This window comes from Vidua chalybeata, chromosome 10, assembly GCF_026979565.1.
Source record: "Vidua chalybeata isolate OUT-0048 chromosome 10, bVidCha1 merged haplotype, whole genome shotgun sequence".
Lineage (NCBI taxonomy): Eukaryota > Metazoa > Chordata > Aves > Passeriformes > Viduidae > Vidua > Vidua chalybeata.
In genome coordinates this window covers 22,192,231-22,204,303 of record NC_071539.1, presented here as the reverse complement: position 1 = coordinate 22,204,303, position 12,073 = coordinate 22,192,231, and the positions used below count along the sequence as shown (strand labels likewise).

The window sequence follows — 12,073 nt, the reverse complement described above, 5'->3', positions numbered from 1 at the left end:
TAAGCCCTGAAATCTTCAACCAACAACTCTTTGTTGCTTCCCTAGCAGGGACTCACCTACTTAAAATTACTGTAAGAGGTTTTTCCTGTTTAACAATACATACACTCTCAAAAGCATTACCCTCTTGGCTGCTTTGCTAAATTTAGTCCTTAGGAATATTATATTCATTAATAATATTGATGAATATTGATTACTCTTGATTGCCCTTCTCCTTTTGGAAGTCCCTGTTCTCCAGAGACTTAGAAGTGAGCACATGGTATTACAATTACAAATGTAAAAAGCTAAATTCAACGAGACAGGTTTTTTTTATTACATTTAATTACTCTGCAATTATTCTTTGGGCAAAGGTAGGTTCTTTGTTTCACACTACTCCTAGTTTGTCAGGAATATCCCTTGCTCCTAAAGGAATGGAGGCAGAAAAGCTCATTCCAATCACCTACACAAGCAGGTTGGAGGTGTCGTCTCTGTAGTACATATTGCATTTGCAGCACTTCTAAACAGGGCTTTTCTAAAAATGCAATCAGGAATTTCTGTGCTTGTATTAATTTAAAATTCCTGTGCTCACATAAAACTGGAGCTTTAAATAGCAGGTGCATTGCTGCCAGTCATGTTTGGAGGGGTGCAGATACCCCTTCCTGGCTGGAAAACATGTGTTGCTTGCTCACAGGCTTTGCACACACTGCCCGATGCTCTCCCCTGCCATTTTTTTTTTCCCTGCATCACAGAATTCCTCAAGGATTATCCAGTCTTTGTCCCAGAGAGCACTTAGTGTGGGTGTTTCAATCTGCAGTTTCACCACAAGGATGTCTGTTCCTAGTAAGCTTGGTTAGAAAATACTGACAATTAATCTGCAGTGGTTGAAGCTGCTTTATTTCCTGCACAGCTCTGTCATCTCAGGTATCATCACTTCCACCGGTGTAGCAAATGACAGTAATTCACTGAAATTCAAAGCAAGTTCAGAGTCATGGGGGTTTATTCCACAAAAGTGGCTTACTAGGTATTGCATGAGTTGTTTTTAACCCGTTGCACAATATTTATTTATCAAATTAATGACTTGTTCCAACAGAATGTTGGTATTTGAATAAGTTTTTTTAAAACCTTTTTGTAAGATGGAATAATTTACTTGGTAATTAAGTTTACTTACTTCAAGTTATTTTGCAAGTAAGGAATAGTCATGAGGCAGTTTTTCTGAGAAATACTCAGCAGCAGCAATTATCACAAGTAACTAACAAGCAGAGTTTGTTATTGGTATCTGAAAGGGAAGAGTGTGGGGAATTTAAATTAGAATTTAATTTGACATAAAGTGCCATATTAAAAAACTTAGAAATTAATGTTGCATTTTTTAGACATGAAGAGTATTAGAATGTTTTTCCTGATGTATCTACTCCTTGCAGTCCTTGCACAGGAAGGACTCAGGCTTAGGAGTGAGGAGGTAATTAATTTTTCAGTTTGTTACTGTCCATGGCTCTTGGATTGCAGTTACTGTGGACTGAACATCTGCAGGGCTGGGAATGGTCACCCAGCTGCTTCAGGTGATGTGTTCTGCTCACCAGATGTTTTATCCTAATTCTAGTTCCAAACAGCCTGAACAAATTACCTTGTAGTGAAAAATGATAAATTGCACTAATAATTCTAAAAATCTATCCCCCTTAAAAAAAAATTAATTCACAGAGGAGCAGAAAAGTCTTCCTAAAACCTCTTGATAGATACTCAGGCTGTATAACTTTTATATAACAAAAACTTCTGTGAAGTTGTACTCATTTGTGCATGATGGCAGGAATATTTACTGCTTTGCCATGGAATGTGTGTCATGCAGACTGCAGAACTCAATCCCCAGTGCTTTCTGTGTGAGGAGCAGTGATCCAAGGTACAGCCTCTGCTGCTGTCTCAGGGAGATCAGGGCTCTGCTGCTGCTGGAGTGCTCCCAGCCCAGTCTCCAGCAGATGAAACTCCTGTTTCTAGGCTCAGGTGTTGCCCAGCCTGCTGCACCTCTCCCCAGTGCAGTGCTTCTTGCAGCTGGTCACCTGCATGGCACACTGACTCTTGTAAAACTGCATCTTGCTAGCAGCAGATAATTCACATGGGAGTGTGTATTCCAAAAACAGACCAGCCTAATGGAGGTGTATTCTGTGTACTAAAACAATAACTGTATTTTATTTGCACTGAAAATAAACTGTTGACATGGGATTATACCTGTTAAAGCTTCTTTTTTGTTTTTGGTTAACTTTTTAAGGTTAAAAATGCACTTTACTCCCCAATACAGAGTTGCTGTGTTAACAGAAATATTAAAAAATCAAAATGTAAATTTGGCAGCACTTGCATCATTTGGCCAACAAATATATTTGGTTTTTTTCAGTTTCCTCAGTGGATTACTTCAGTAGCAATGACATGCTCTTACCTAGTGTTTCTTAAACAGAAATTATACCATCTTCTCTCATGACAATCATCTTTCTTTGGTCTTATGCTTATGAGACTGTGTATGGAAATTTATCTGTGCAAGTGAAGAGATGACTCTTTTTTCTGCCTCTCCCACAGCACTGATTCACTTAATCAGTAATTTTATTTTACTGAAGATTTCTAAAGTCCAACTTCCTAGAAGATAAATCCTGCATTTTCACATTCCTCAGCTTAGCTACAGACATCACACACAGCACTGTAAAAGGTGTTTTATTGGAAGAGCACAGATCAGTTCCACTCCAGGCCTGGAGAGCAGCCTCATCCTGGCCATGACCTCATTATTTTTGTGCTTAACCTACTTCCTTCCTTCTGCCTGTTATTTTCCACCTTCCCAAGAGCACTTGCTTTTTAGCTGTCTCCTGTCTCTGGAGCTTCATACATGGACCCAGTTGATTGTGGTTATGGGAACTGGTTGGTATATTTCTGAGACTGGAAAGATATTTTCTATTTTCTTCCTTTCTGTGTGTGTAAGATGAAAAATTTAAAAAGCTGCTACAGAAAGCACTGAGAGAAATCTAAAGATTCCTTAGGAAAAAGCTTCTTTCTGAACCACATCATCCCAGTAAACACTTGCTCTTTTTTGCCTTTAATTTTAAATTTATCATATAGTTGATGTTTTCTTTTGGTGGTTTGAGCCACATTTTTTACACAGTTGCAGATGATTTGGAGTTTAGCAGGTATCTTTTGTGATGCTGGTTTTGTATAATAAATGGTCCAAAATCCAGGCCAAAAAAGCCTCATAGATAACTTGTTAATATTATCAACTTGTATTTCCAGAATGGTGATAATTAAAATCTCTGATATTAATGTTCCTCCTGTTGTGCTCATCCCCTATCGAAGAAGACCGAGTTAAAATTCTGCAGGCAAGATCATTGTTTCAGAAAAACTGAAAAGTTTCTTTTTTCTCAGTGTTGCTGGAGAGATGGTCAAGCTTCTTTTTTTGCACTTACAAATAGATGGGCATTCTCTGTTTTGGCAGTTATTTTGTCCATGTCATTTGACTTTTTTATGTATTCTCTAGAATTTTAGCTCTATGTATTGTCTAGAACTTTCTATTAATTTCTTGAAGCTTTTTTAAAGCTCTACAATAGGTTTAGTTCAAAAAGTACTTCAGACTAACTTATTTTTCCTCTGAGTGTAAGATTTTTGACTAACAAAATTTCTCTTTAAGTATTTGGAAAATTTTCATTTTGAAATATTAGACAATGTATCTGGTGCTAACATGGAGGGGTGTCAATAACAGCCAGGAGCTGTTGGTGCAGCACAGAAATTGAATATTTTTCTGCCTCTGAGGAGTAATTTTCCTGTTCTAATCAACATTTTTTTCCTGTGGAAGTTCTGATTACTTCATGAGAACATAACACTGCAGTTACAGTTGCAGTAGGCTTTTAGGATTCTTTCCTGCCAAATTCTGCATAATTTCTTTATCTTATTTTGGGACTTTGTAACATGCTGCTGGCTACATGTCCCTGTAGACTCACATACAAATTCAGTTAGAACCTGCATCACAGAAGGGAACCATATTCATGTCTTGGCTGATATTTTTACTCCTTTGAGGCCGGCAGTGAAAAAATCTAACTGGTAGTGACTTCCAGAAGCACAGAAGTGTTGGCAGAAGTATTTAGTCTATCCATAGCCTGATGTGGTGGGATGTGTTTGATTCCTGTATCCTCTGTTCTGGTCTTGAAAGAACAGTCTCTAATATGTTGTCACAGGAAACCTCTGTCACATCTATTTTTTTTTTTTTTTTACATTAAGAAGTAGCAGCAACAGTTTTTTCCCCCTGTACTTTAAAAATCACATCTCTCTTGTTTTGTTCACATCTGCCTGTGAACACAATGAATGAATCTGAGGACAGGATTTTCCACAAATTTTTGCCAGCACTTTTGTTTGGAAACCCACTTAAACTGGTGATAGTCCCTTTGCCTTTCTTCTCATGCCACTATATGTTATCTTTACATGTTCTCCATACTTCTTCCCCCTGGTTTTGATTTATCTGAGTTACTTAAGTATTATTTGGATTATTTTATCCCATTTCTTCCTGTTGACATCTCTCCCTTTCTTTGTTAGGTCTTATTGCACAAAATCCCTGGTAAGTTTTGAAAATCATATTTTTCCCTGTCTTTCTGTTCAGTCACATGTGAAGAGCTTTGTTTTAAATCCATTCATGTGCTTGTAGAATTTAAAATTATACATGGGGATGCACAGAATTTTAGACAGCTTCATAGATATTTGTACAGCCACACTGCAAAACAGTTATTTAATAAGGGACCTCTTTTTAGAATTGAAACAAAAATAAAAGATATTTGCATTTCTCTACTTAGGAGCTGCAGTGTTATTTTTAAATCTAAAAGAGGAAAATATTTTCTTAAATTTCAGGATTATTAGGTGGCAAGAAAGAGAGGACTGGGAGTGTAGTGGCGATAGAGGAAAGTCAGGAAAATAAGAGGAAATGAGAGCACTGATGGTGCAGAAATTTAAAGTAAGGCAGAAAATGTTCCTTGTTTCTGTCTCTCACCTGACCTCATCTCTGCTGCTTAAAATTTCAAACAAAGGGTTTCTCTCTCTTAGGTGTCTGTAACATTATTCAAATCATTGTTTGTCTCCTGCATTACTATTACACTTTTTCACTGAGATTGTTATTTTTTAAAATTTTGCTGTGTTTTTTTCTCATTATCCCCAAAATCACAGGTAAATTAAACATGCCTGTATAGTAGTATGATATTACATATGGTAATTACATGCCAGATTTTTTTCTGTTTCAGTTCATGTATTCTGTTCATTAGGTGAGTTTCTGTCCCTGTAATTTTTCAGCCCTTTTGCATTTCAGCTGCTTGAAAATTGGCCCTTTCTGCTTGAGATGAGAATTCTGTCTGCTCAGAAAGGGCAGTGCTTTGAAACTCAGTGCTCTGCTTTCTGCCAGCAGTTTATTTCAGTGGACCTGCTGCTTCCCAGTTTGCTCAGCCTTGGTGGCATTGCAAAATGCAAAGAGCAAATTGAATGGCCTCTGTCTTCATATCCCTTCTTGGATCTTTTACACTTGCTAATTGGATTATTGACTGACACAAATCTTTTCCTGCAGTCTGTATAATAATCTTTCTGCCTGCCCCCTTACCTCACCCCGGGCCTGCTGCTGTTCATGTACTACTGGGAGTATTGTCAGTCACGCGCTTTTTGCCCTACAACCAAAGAAAATAGTTTTCCCAGCTTCTGTTTACCTAAACTCAGTATTTCTTTGCTTGACATTACAGTGGGCTCATAATTATGAGATGTTTTGTAATGGTAAACTGACTGTCAGAAATAGCTTACATGTATTTTTTGGCTGGCAAGAAGGAAAATAGCTTTCCTGCAAAAGTGCTGTCCCTTAAAGTGAGCACCTGGCTGGACAAGTGTTCATCTGGGCCTGCCCAGATATCATGGCTGTCTTTAAAAGTAATTTACTTGACGGACAGTTGAGAGTTCTTCTCTCAAAGGGATGTTAAAAAGGTAGGAAGCTGCCCTGTCATCTTAACCAAGAAAACACATTGAAAGCTGTTCTTCCAGTTAAAGAATATCAAGTTAACTGAAAGATCTTGGTAATCCTTCTGTGTTGGGTGTTTTTATTAAAAGATTCTGGGTTCACTTGCCAGTAAGGGTATATCAAGAGAAGACTTCTTGTAACTTCTTTTACTGAGATCCACAAATACTTTTCTTAGTTTTTTGCAGCTTGCTGAGAGAATTCTCTGATTATGTGGCCACACGGGGGTTTGAAGCTTGAATTAACCTCTAAAGTAGGTATTTGGGCTGTTTTTTTCTCTTGCAACAGCCATACTCACCAGCAGAACTGAAATGAGCATCCAGCAGGACGTTAAAGGAAATAATTACTGGAAATTATTACTAATGGTTACTCTTAGCTTTTCTGGGAGTCATCGTTCTCTTCCCAGAGCTGGGAGCTAAGTATTCTGATTTTACCACTTAGAACCTCGACCAAAATTTTGGCCAAAGCAGGGAGCTAGAGGCAAGGAGGTACTAAACTCTGCAGAGTCTGCCCTGACTTCCTTCCTTTCCCCTCTCTTAACTGAATTGCCAGGCTGAATTTTAGGATGCAAAGTTTCTTTAGTAACTTCAAGTTAATTTCGAAATAATTTCAAATAATTTCAAAATATAAATTGATACTGTGCTTTTGACATTCCTTCTTTGCATTACTTTCTGTGTTTTCAGTAAAACTATCAAACTTTAAGTGTCACAAACTGTCACAGTGGCACAAACTTTTTGTGACACTTAAAGGTGGAACAGGCAAAAGCTTGGCAGAAGAGCGCCTCTGGAAAGGTGGGGATTTTGACTCCCTGTTGGCAGGAAGTAACCACACCAAATCACCATTTTCAGCAATTAGTGACCAGAACTAGTTTCTCAGTCTGTGTTTAGAAAACCCCACTGAAGCTGCTCTAGGTTCAGTTCATCTTAAAATCCCATCAGTTCCTGGAAGCTTGGCTTCAGGCACCAGTTTGTAACTCATGCCTCACTTTGTTCTTGATTCATAAAATACAAGTGTGTGTTCTGACTGTTCAGTAGTTACTTCGACAAACTGTCACTGTGAGGCTTATTATTTGATAAATTATTTAACATTTAATCAAATTCATTTTTTCTGGTTTGGCTTTTATTAAGTTGATGGTACAGGCTATAGGCAGACTCCAAAAAACTTGTTTGGTCCATTTTTGGAGGACTTGACTGGGAACGTTTTCATGCGAAAAATATTTTGGTCTATTTTTACAAAACAGTATGCTGCCCAGCAATTTGATTCTGTACCCAGATATGAGGCCACAAAGCTGTTGAAACTGCAGACTCATGATTGACAAAATGGAATTTCTCATCTGTCAAGTTCATGCTTTTTCTACCCTTGAAGGAGCAGTGTTGTTCCACTCGGGCACAGCTGTACTCACCCCTGTTCTGTTTTCCCCTGTTCTTGCCATGCTGTGTTGGGTGAGCCCAGTCCTGTCTGGCTCCAGACACTCAACACTCCTTGGAGGCAGTGCAGGCTTCCCCAGATCCAGTGACTAGTGCCACGTACTCTAAGGAAGGTGCCAGAAAACAAGCAGTAGAAAACTGTGGGACACTCTTCCTGAGGGACGTGGGGGTTTGGCTCCTGTCAGATGTTGATGTTATGAAGCATGAGAGATTTTCTTACAACTGCTGTTCGTTTTTTAATGTTTCTTGTACGCTATTTTTCTTATCGTTAAATGTAAATGCCCTTGTAAATAAATATTTTCTGTCAATGAAAAGCAAGTGTGTTGCTGCTTTCAAAGTAGGCTGGCTAATTTTTTAGCAGAAAAGAACATCTAGTCCCAGCTACTTTACAGGTAATGTAACCAACAAAAAAAAAAAAAAAAAAGAAAATAATTGGTTCCACCTTTTGCAATTAAAAAAAAACCCCTTTTAATTCTCTGATAAGTACATGCAAAGAAATCATAAGTAATATGCAGTGAGAATTTTAGTAGATAACTGTGCCTGAATGCAAAGTAGAATCCAATCTGTTTTCATAAATAATTTAACTGTGAGGAAAACCTGTCTTGGTCCTTGAATTCAGCTGCTTATTGCTAAGCACTCGCATTTCTATTTGGAATAAGAAGGTGTTGGAAGTTTTGATGTGTTATATCTTGTCTTTTGACACTTTCTGCCCTTTTTTCCCCTGTAATTTCTTCTGAGCTAGCTCTGAGCTTTCTAATAGGGTTTTTTTTTGAAGATCAGTAGTGACTTTTTAAGTAGAAATAATGACTGCTATTTTGCACTAAAGCATTGTGCTGCATCTAAAGCATCATCACATAGGTGATCTCCGTGACAGAGCTGCTCTTAATGCTATAAATAGGGGATTAAGTGCATAAAATTGCTGGTAAGTTAAAATATCTGGATGCTGATTAAGCAAAATTAGTGACATTTTAGTAATATTTTTACATGCTAAAATAACTTAGTGTTGCTAATTATCTGTGGTCAATCTAGATGTGACTTAACTGTATCTTATGGTTAGAAATAATGAAACATATTTAATTTTTTTTTTGGTGTTGTTCTCACAAAGAGAATGTTAAACAGCTCTTGACATGTTGCAGATGCTGGTCTCAGTCAGACTTGTTTTGTCCTGATAGGTTTTACAGCATAAGTAACCTGATTAGGTGTTGGTAGTGATAAAGCCCAAAAATAGCTTCAGGAATTATAAAAAAGAAAAAATATCTAAAAGGGAAGGTGTCTTTAGTGTGTTTGTAAACTCTAGCATGAACATACTCAATGATTAAAAAACATGGACCTGACACCACAGATCTAAACTAGCAAGCATCTTCAGCTCTGTGATTTTTGGTTCTGTTCAAAACAATTCATTTCAGCCTTGGGAGTTGATCAGCTTCAGTGAGTTGAAGAATTTAAACAATCCCTCTAAGTTTAACATGTGGGCACCTAAAAACTTAACCCTTCTTGACCAGTTCCCAGGTACACTGGAACTCAGCTGCTTGTCTTCCCCTTGCTATAAGCAAGTCCTTACAGAAGATACTGTCATTGAATTTCCACAGGTGTAAAGAATTCACTTCACTGGTAATTACATGTTATGTATCAACTTTTATTCATTATTCTTACAGTGCATTTACCATTACCAAGCCATGCAAACACACAATTAGCATTAAATTTAAAATTTTTTTGCGAGTTCATTAGAGTTTTGTAGAATTCAAACTGTTCACAGTTTGGGATGAACACATACAAATTCTAAACTCTTTTATGGAAACACTGATTACCTGTTCTGGGTAATCTTGGGGAAAGTAATTTGTTTACCCACACCTGTTTCATTAGTGTTTCGTGATTATTATTGTTTCTTAACCTCCTGATTTCACAGATGATACACTGTTCTGTTACCAGAGCTTTTGTCTGGGAAGAAATTATGATTATAGAAGTGTAAAAAAAGAAAATTATTTGTAATTTTTAAACAAATACGAATTATGTCCCTTTCGGTTGCTGAATTAGTGGAATACTAAGGATCTAGAAGACATCCCCTGTAGGTAGATTAAAACTAGCAGTCTCTCTGCTGTTGCTCTAGAAAACAAGTTTAATAAACTAGAAGAGAGCTAGACTGAGAAAAGAAAGGACAGTAAAACTTGTGTTTGTGGTACAGAAGTCTGAAAGTAGGGTGGGAGGCATTATTCTTAATCCAGTGAAGACGGAAAGGAGCTTTTCCCTTAATTTACTATGCACCAACCTCCCACATGATGCTAAAAAGCACAGGCTGGCTGTGTAGGGGGAGAGTTTCTATGGTATTCATTCTTGGAGTGGAGAAGAGGAAGTGCAGGAGATCCCAGGACTCCTCTTGGATGAGGACAGTTCACATAAGTTGATAGGGCAAAGAACACTAAATGACTGGAATTAAATCTAAACCTGCCCTTACTGCTGAGGTGATCAGTGGGACTAAAGCAGTACCCAGGTTCTTTTAGGTGTGGGGTGTTCAGTTCCTCAGTGAGCTGTACATGGAACAGGGAATTTCTGGGGAGTGGGTAACTGCCACGTGACATTTCAAAAGCCTTTTATAAAAATGGGACAGAACAATGGCAGAATAATCCAATTTGCCTAATAGCCTGGAAGCAAATAGTAAATTCTAATGGAATTGTGTCGAAAACTTAGAATTCCTTTCTGCTAACATTGTTTCCATTATCTTTGACTTACACATTTCTGTCCCTTCTTCCTTGCCCTCTCTTTTTTGGGGATGGAGAACCTTAGCTTGGTTTTTGTAAGATCTAATGCTGTTCAGTAGTTACTTTGACATAAACTGTCAGTGTGATGCTTCAAATTATTTGATATTCTAATCAAATTAATTTTTTCTGGTTTGGCTTTTTCTAAGGTGATGGTACAGGCTATAGGCAGACTCCAAAACACTTGTTTGGTTCATGTTTGGAGGACTTCTTTGCAGATCCCTTGGAATAATCCTGTGCCAAGGCCCTGCTCTCTGAGGTGTTGTTTTGGGGACACAGAGAACAGGAAGGTCAATGTCATTGTGTGGTGACAAAAAAAGCTTTGATCTAACCAGGCTGGGTGGAGGATACACAACTCTGTTTACTCCCCTTTTAGAATAGCATTAAAAAAAATCCAAACAAATAGAATTCTAAATTACAAACAGCATCATTGCAGTTAAATGATTGTTAATTCTTTAAAATATAAAAAAATATAAAGTTATAAATATAAAGTTATAAAATATAAAAGTTATAAATACCCATTTTCTTTGGAATGTGGGTGTTAAATGTGAAGATGCCTTAAGACTGGCATCTTAGTGTGTGTGTCTACAGTCATATAATTGCGGAGAAGGATCTAGAAATTTTCCAATATCATCTATATAAAATTGTCTTTGAATTTATGTGCATTCAGAATGGGGCACATCCCATGGGGAAAGAATATAAAACAGAAAAGTTAAGCTACAGCAATAAACCTGATGTATCTATAACTGCTATACACAGTTGCATTATGAAATGTATGGATATTTTATAAACTGTAATATAGAGACAATAATTCAAACCAGTTTTTTTACACTGTAAGCTATGTTCAGAAAATCCTAAATGCAGAAATTAGTGTGAGGTGGGGAAAAAATCATGTCCTTATAATATGTGTACTTTTCAGACTTCTGACATACTTGATTTGTCAAATACCATTACACATAATCTTATTACATCTTGTTATGTCTTTCACTAGCCAGTATTTCTGTTCAGTGTCTTCTAAAGAACAACCCTTCAAAGGTATTGGCTAGAAGTACTAACAATCAGTATTTTAATTAAGAAGACTGTGACTAAGGGCACTCAAAGCATTCATTATGCATGTGAAAGGTAATAGTAGCGAACTGCATTTGTATCTGAGCTTTTCAAAGGTACTACATGTGCCTGCATTTGTTTTTCTGTAAATTTTTTAAATGGTTGGAAAAAGTTGTAGTAAGTAAAACCAACAAGTGTTTGTATATAGGTTGAGGCTCAGACTTTCACTCATGATTTTGGATTACTTGAGCTTCTCAAAAATCTTTGCCTTCACTCTTTCATTTTGGTTGATTTATGGGCCTTCTATTGCCACAACTCCTACACAATTCACACATTTCAATTCATTTATCCATAAAGCATCCCTACAAGACAGGGAGTTGATAATAAGGTCCATGCAAAGGAGAAGGAGTTGTTCAGAGAGGAATTCTCACCCTGGAGCTCTGAGCAGAGGGGCAGATATGTGTATGTGACTGTTGAAATTACTGAGCAAAAGCTGTTGTCAGCAAACAGGGAATGTAAACTGCAGAGATTTGCATGAATTAAGTTTTTCTGAGCTTGGTGTCTGGGGACAAGGGGGTTTTGTACCAGAGGAGAGGCTGATTCTCAACACTAAGAACTGAAAACAACTGTGAAATAAAATCTGTGAGGTGGCTTTTTCTCTGGAATGTTATTTTAAATGTATTTTCTGCATCATGTGTCTCATTACAGATAATAGTGTGCCCATCTCTCAGCAGAAAGAAGGAAAAGCAATATACAATGTCAATTGCTTCAATTTTAAAAGAAATTAAGAAAGGTCTGATTAGATGATGCTATTCAGTTATTTTGGTTATGTAAATGTTCTGAGTTAGTTTGTCCCTTGTGAATAGTTTATT

At 37.2% G+C, this 12,073-nt stretch overlaps 1 protein-coding gene across 5 annotated transcripts in view; it reads left to right on the top strand.

The window, feature by feature from the left end:
* WDR33 (WD repeat domain 33) overlaps window positions 1–12,073 on the top strand; it is a 68,669-nt gene that overhangs the window by 35,220 nt on the left and 21,376 nt on the right. Inside the window, exons 8-9 of one of the 5 annotated variants that reach the window (XM_053951542.1) lie at window positions 4,528–4,549; window positions 5,288–7,709. The exons of 2 other annotated variants lie outside the window; for them this stretch is intronic. In XM_053951542.1, coding sequence (XP_053807517.1) covers window positions 4,528–4,549; window positions 5,288–5,321 — 56 coding nt within the window. In that variant the 3' untranslated portion in view covers window positions 5,322–7,709. Of the gene's footprint in view, window positions 1–725; window positions 2,203–4,527; window positions 4,550–5,222; window positions 7,710–12,073 lie in introns of those variants that run through there. 2 more of the 5 variants (XM_053951543.1, XM_053951544.1) reach the window with 2 other exon arrangements.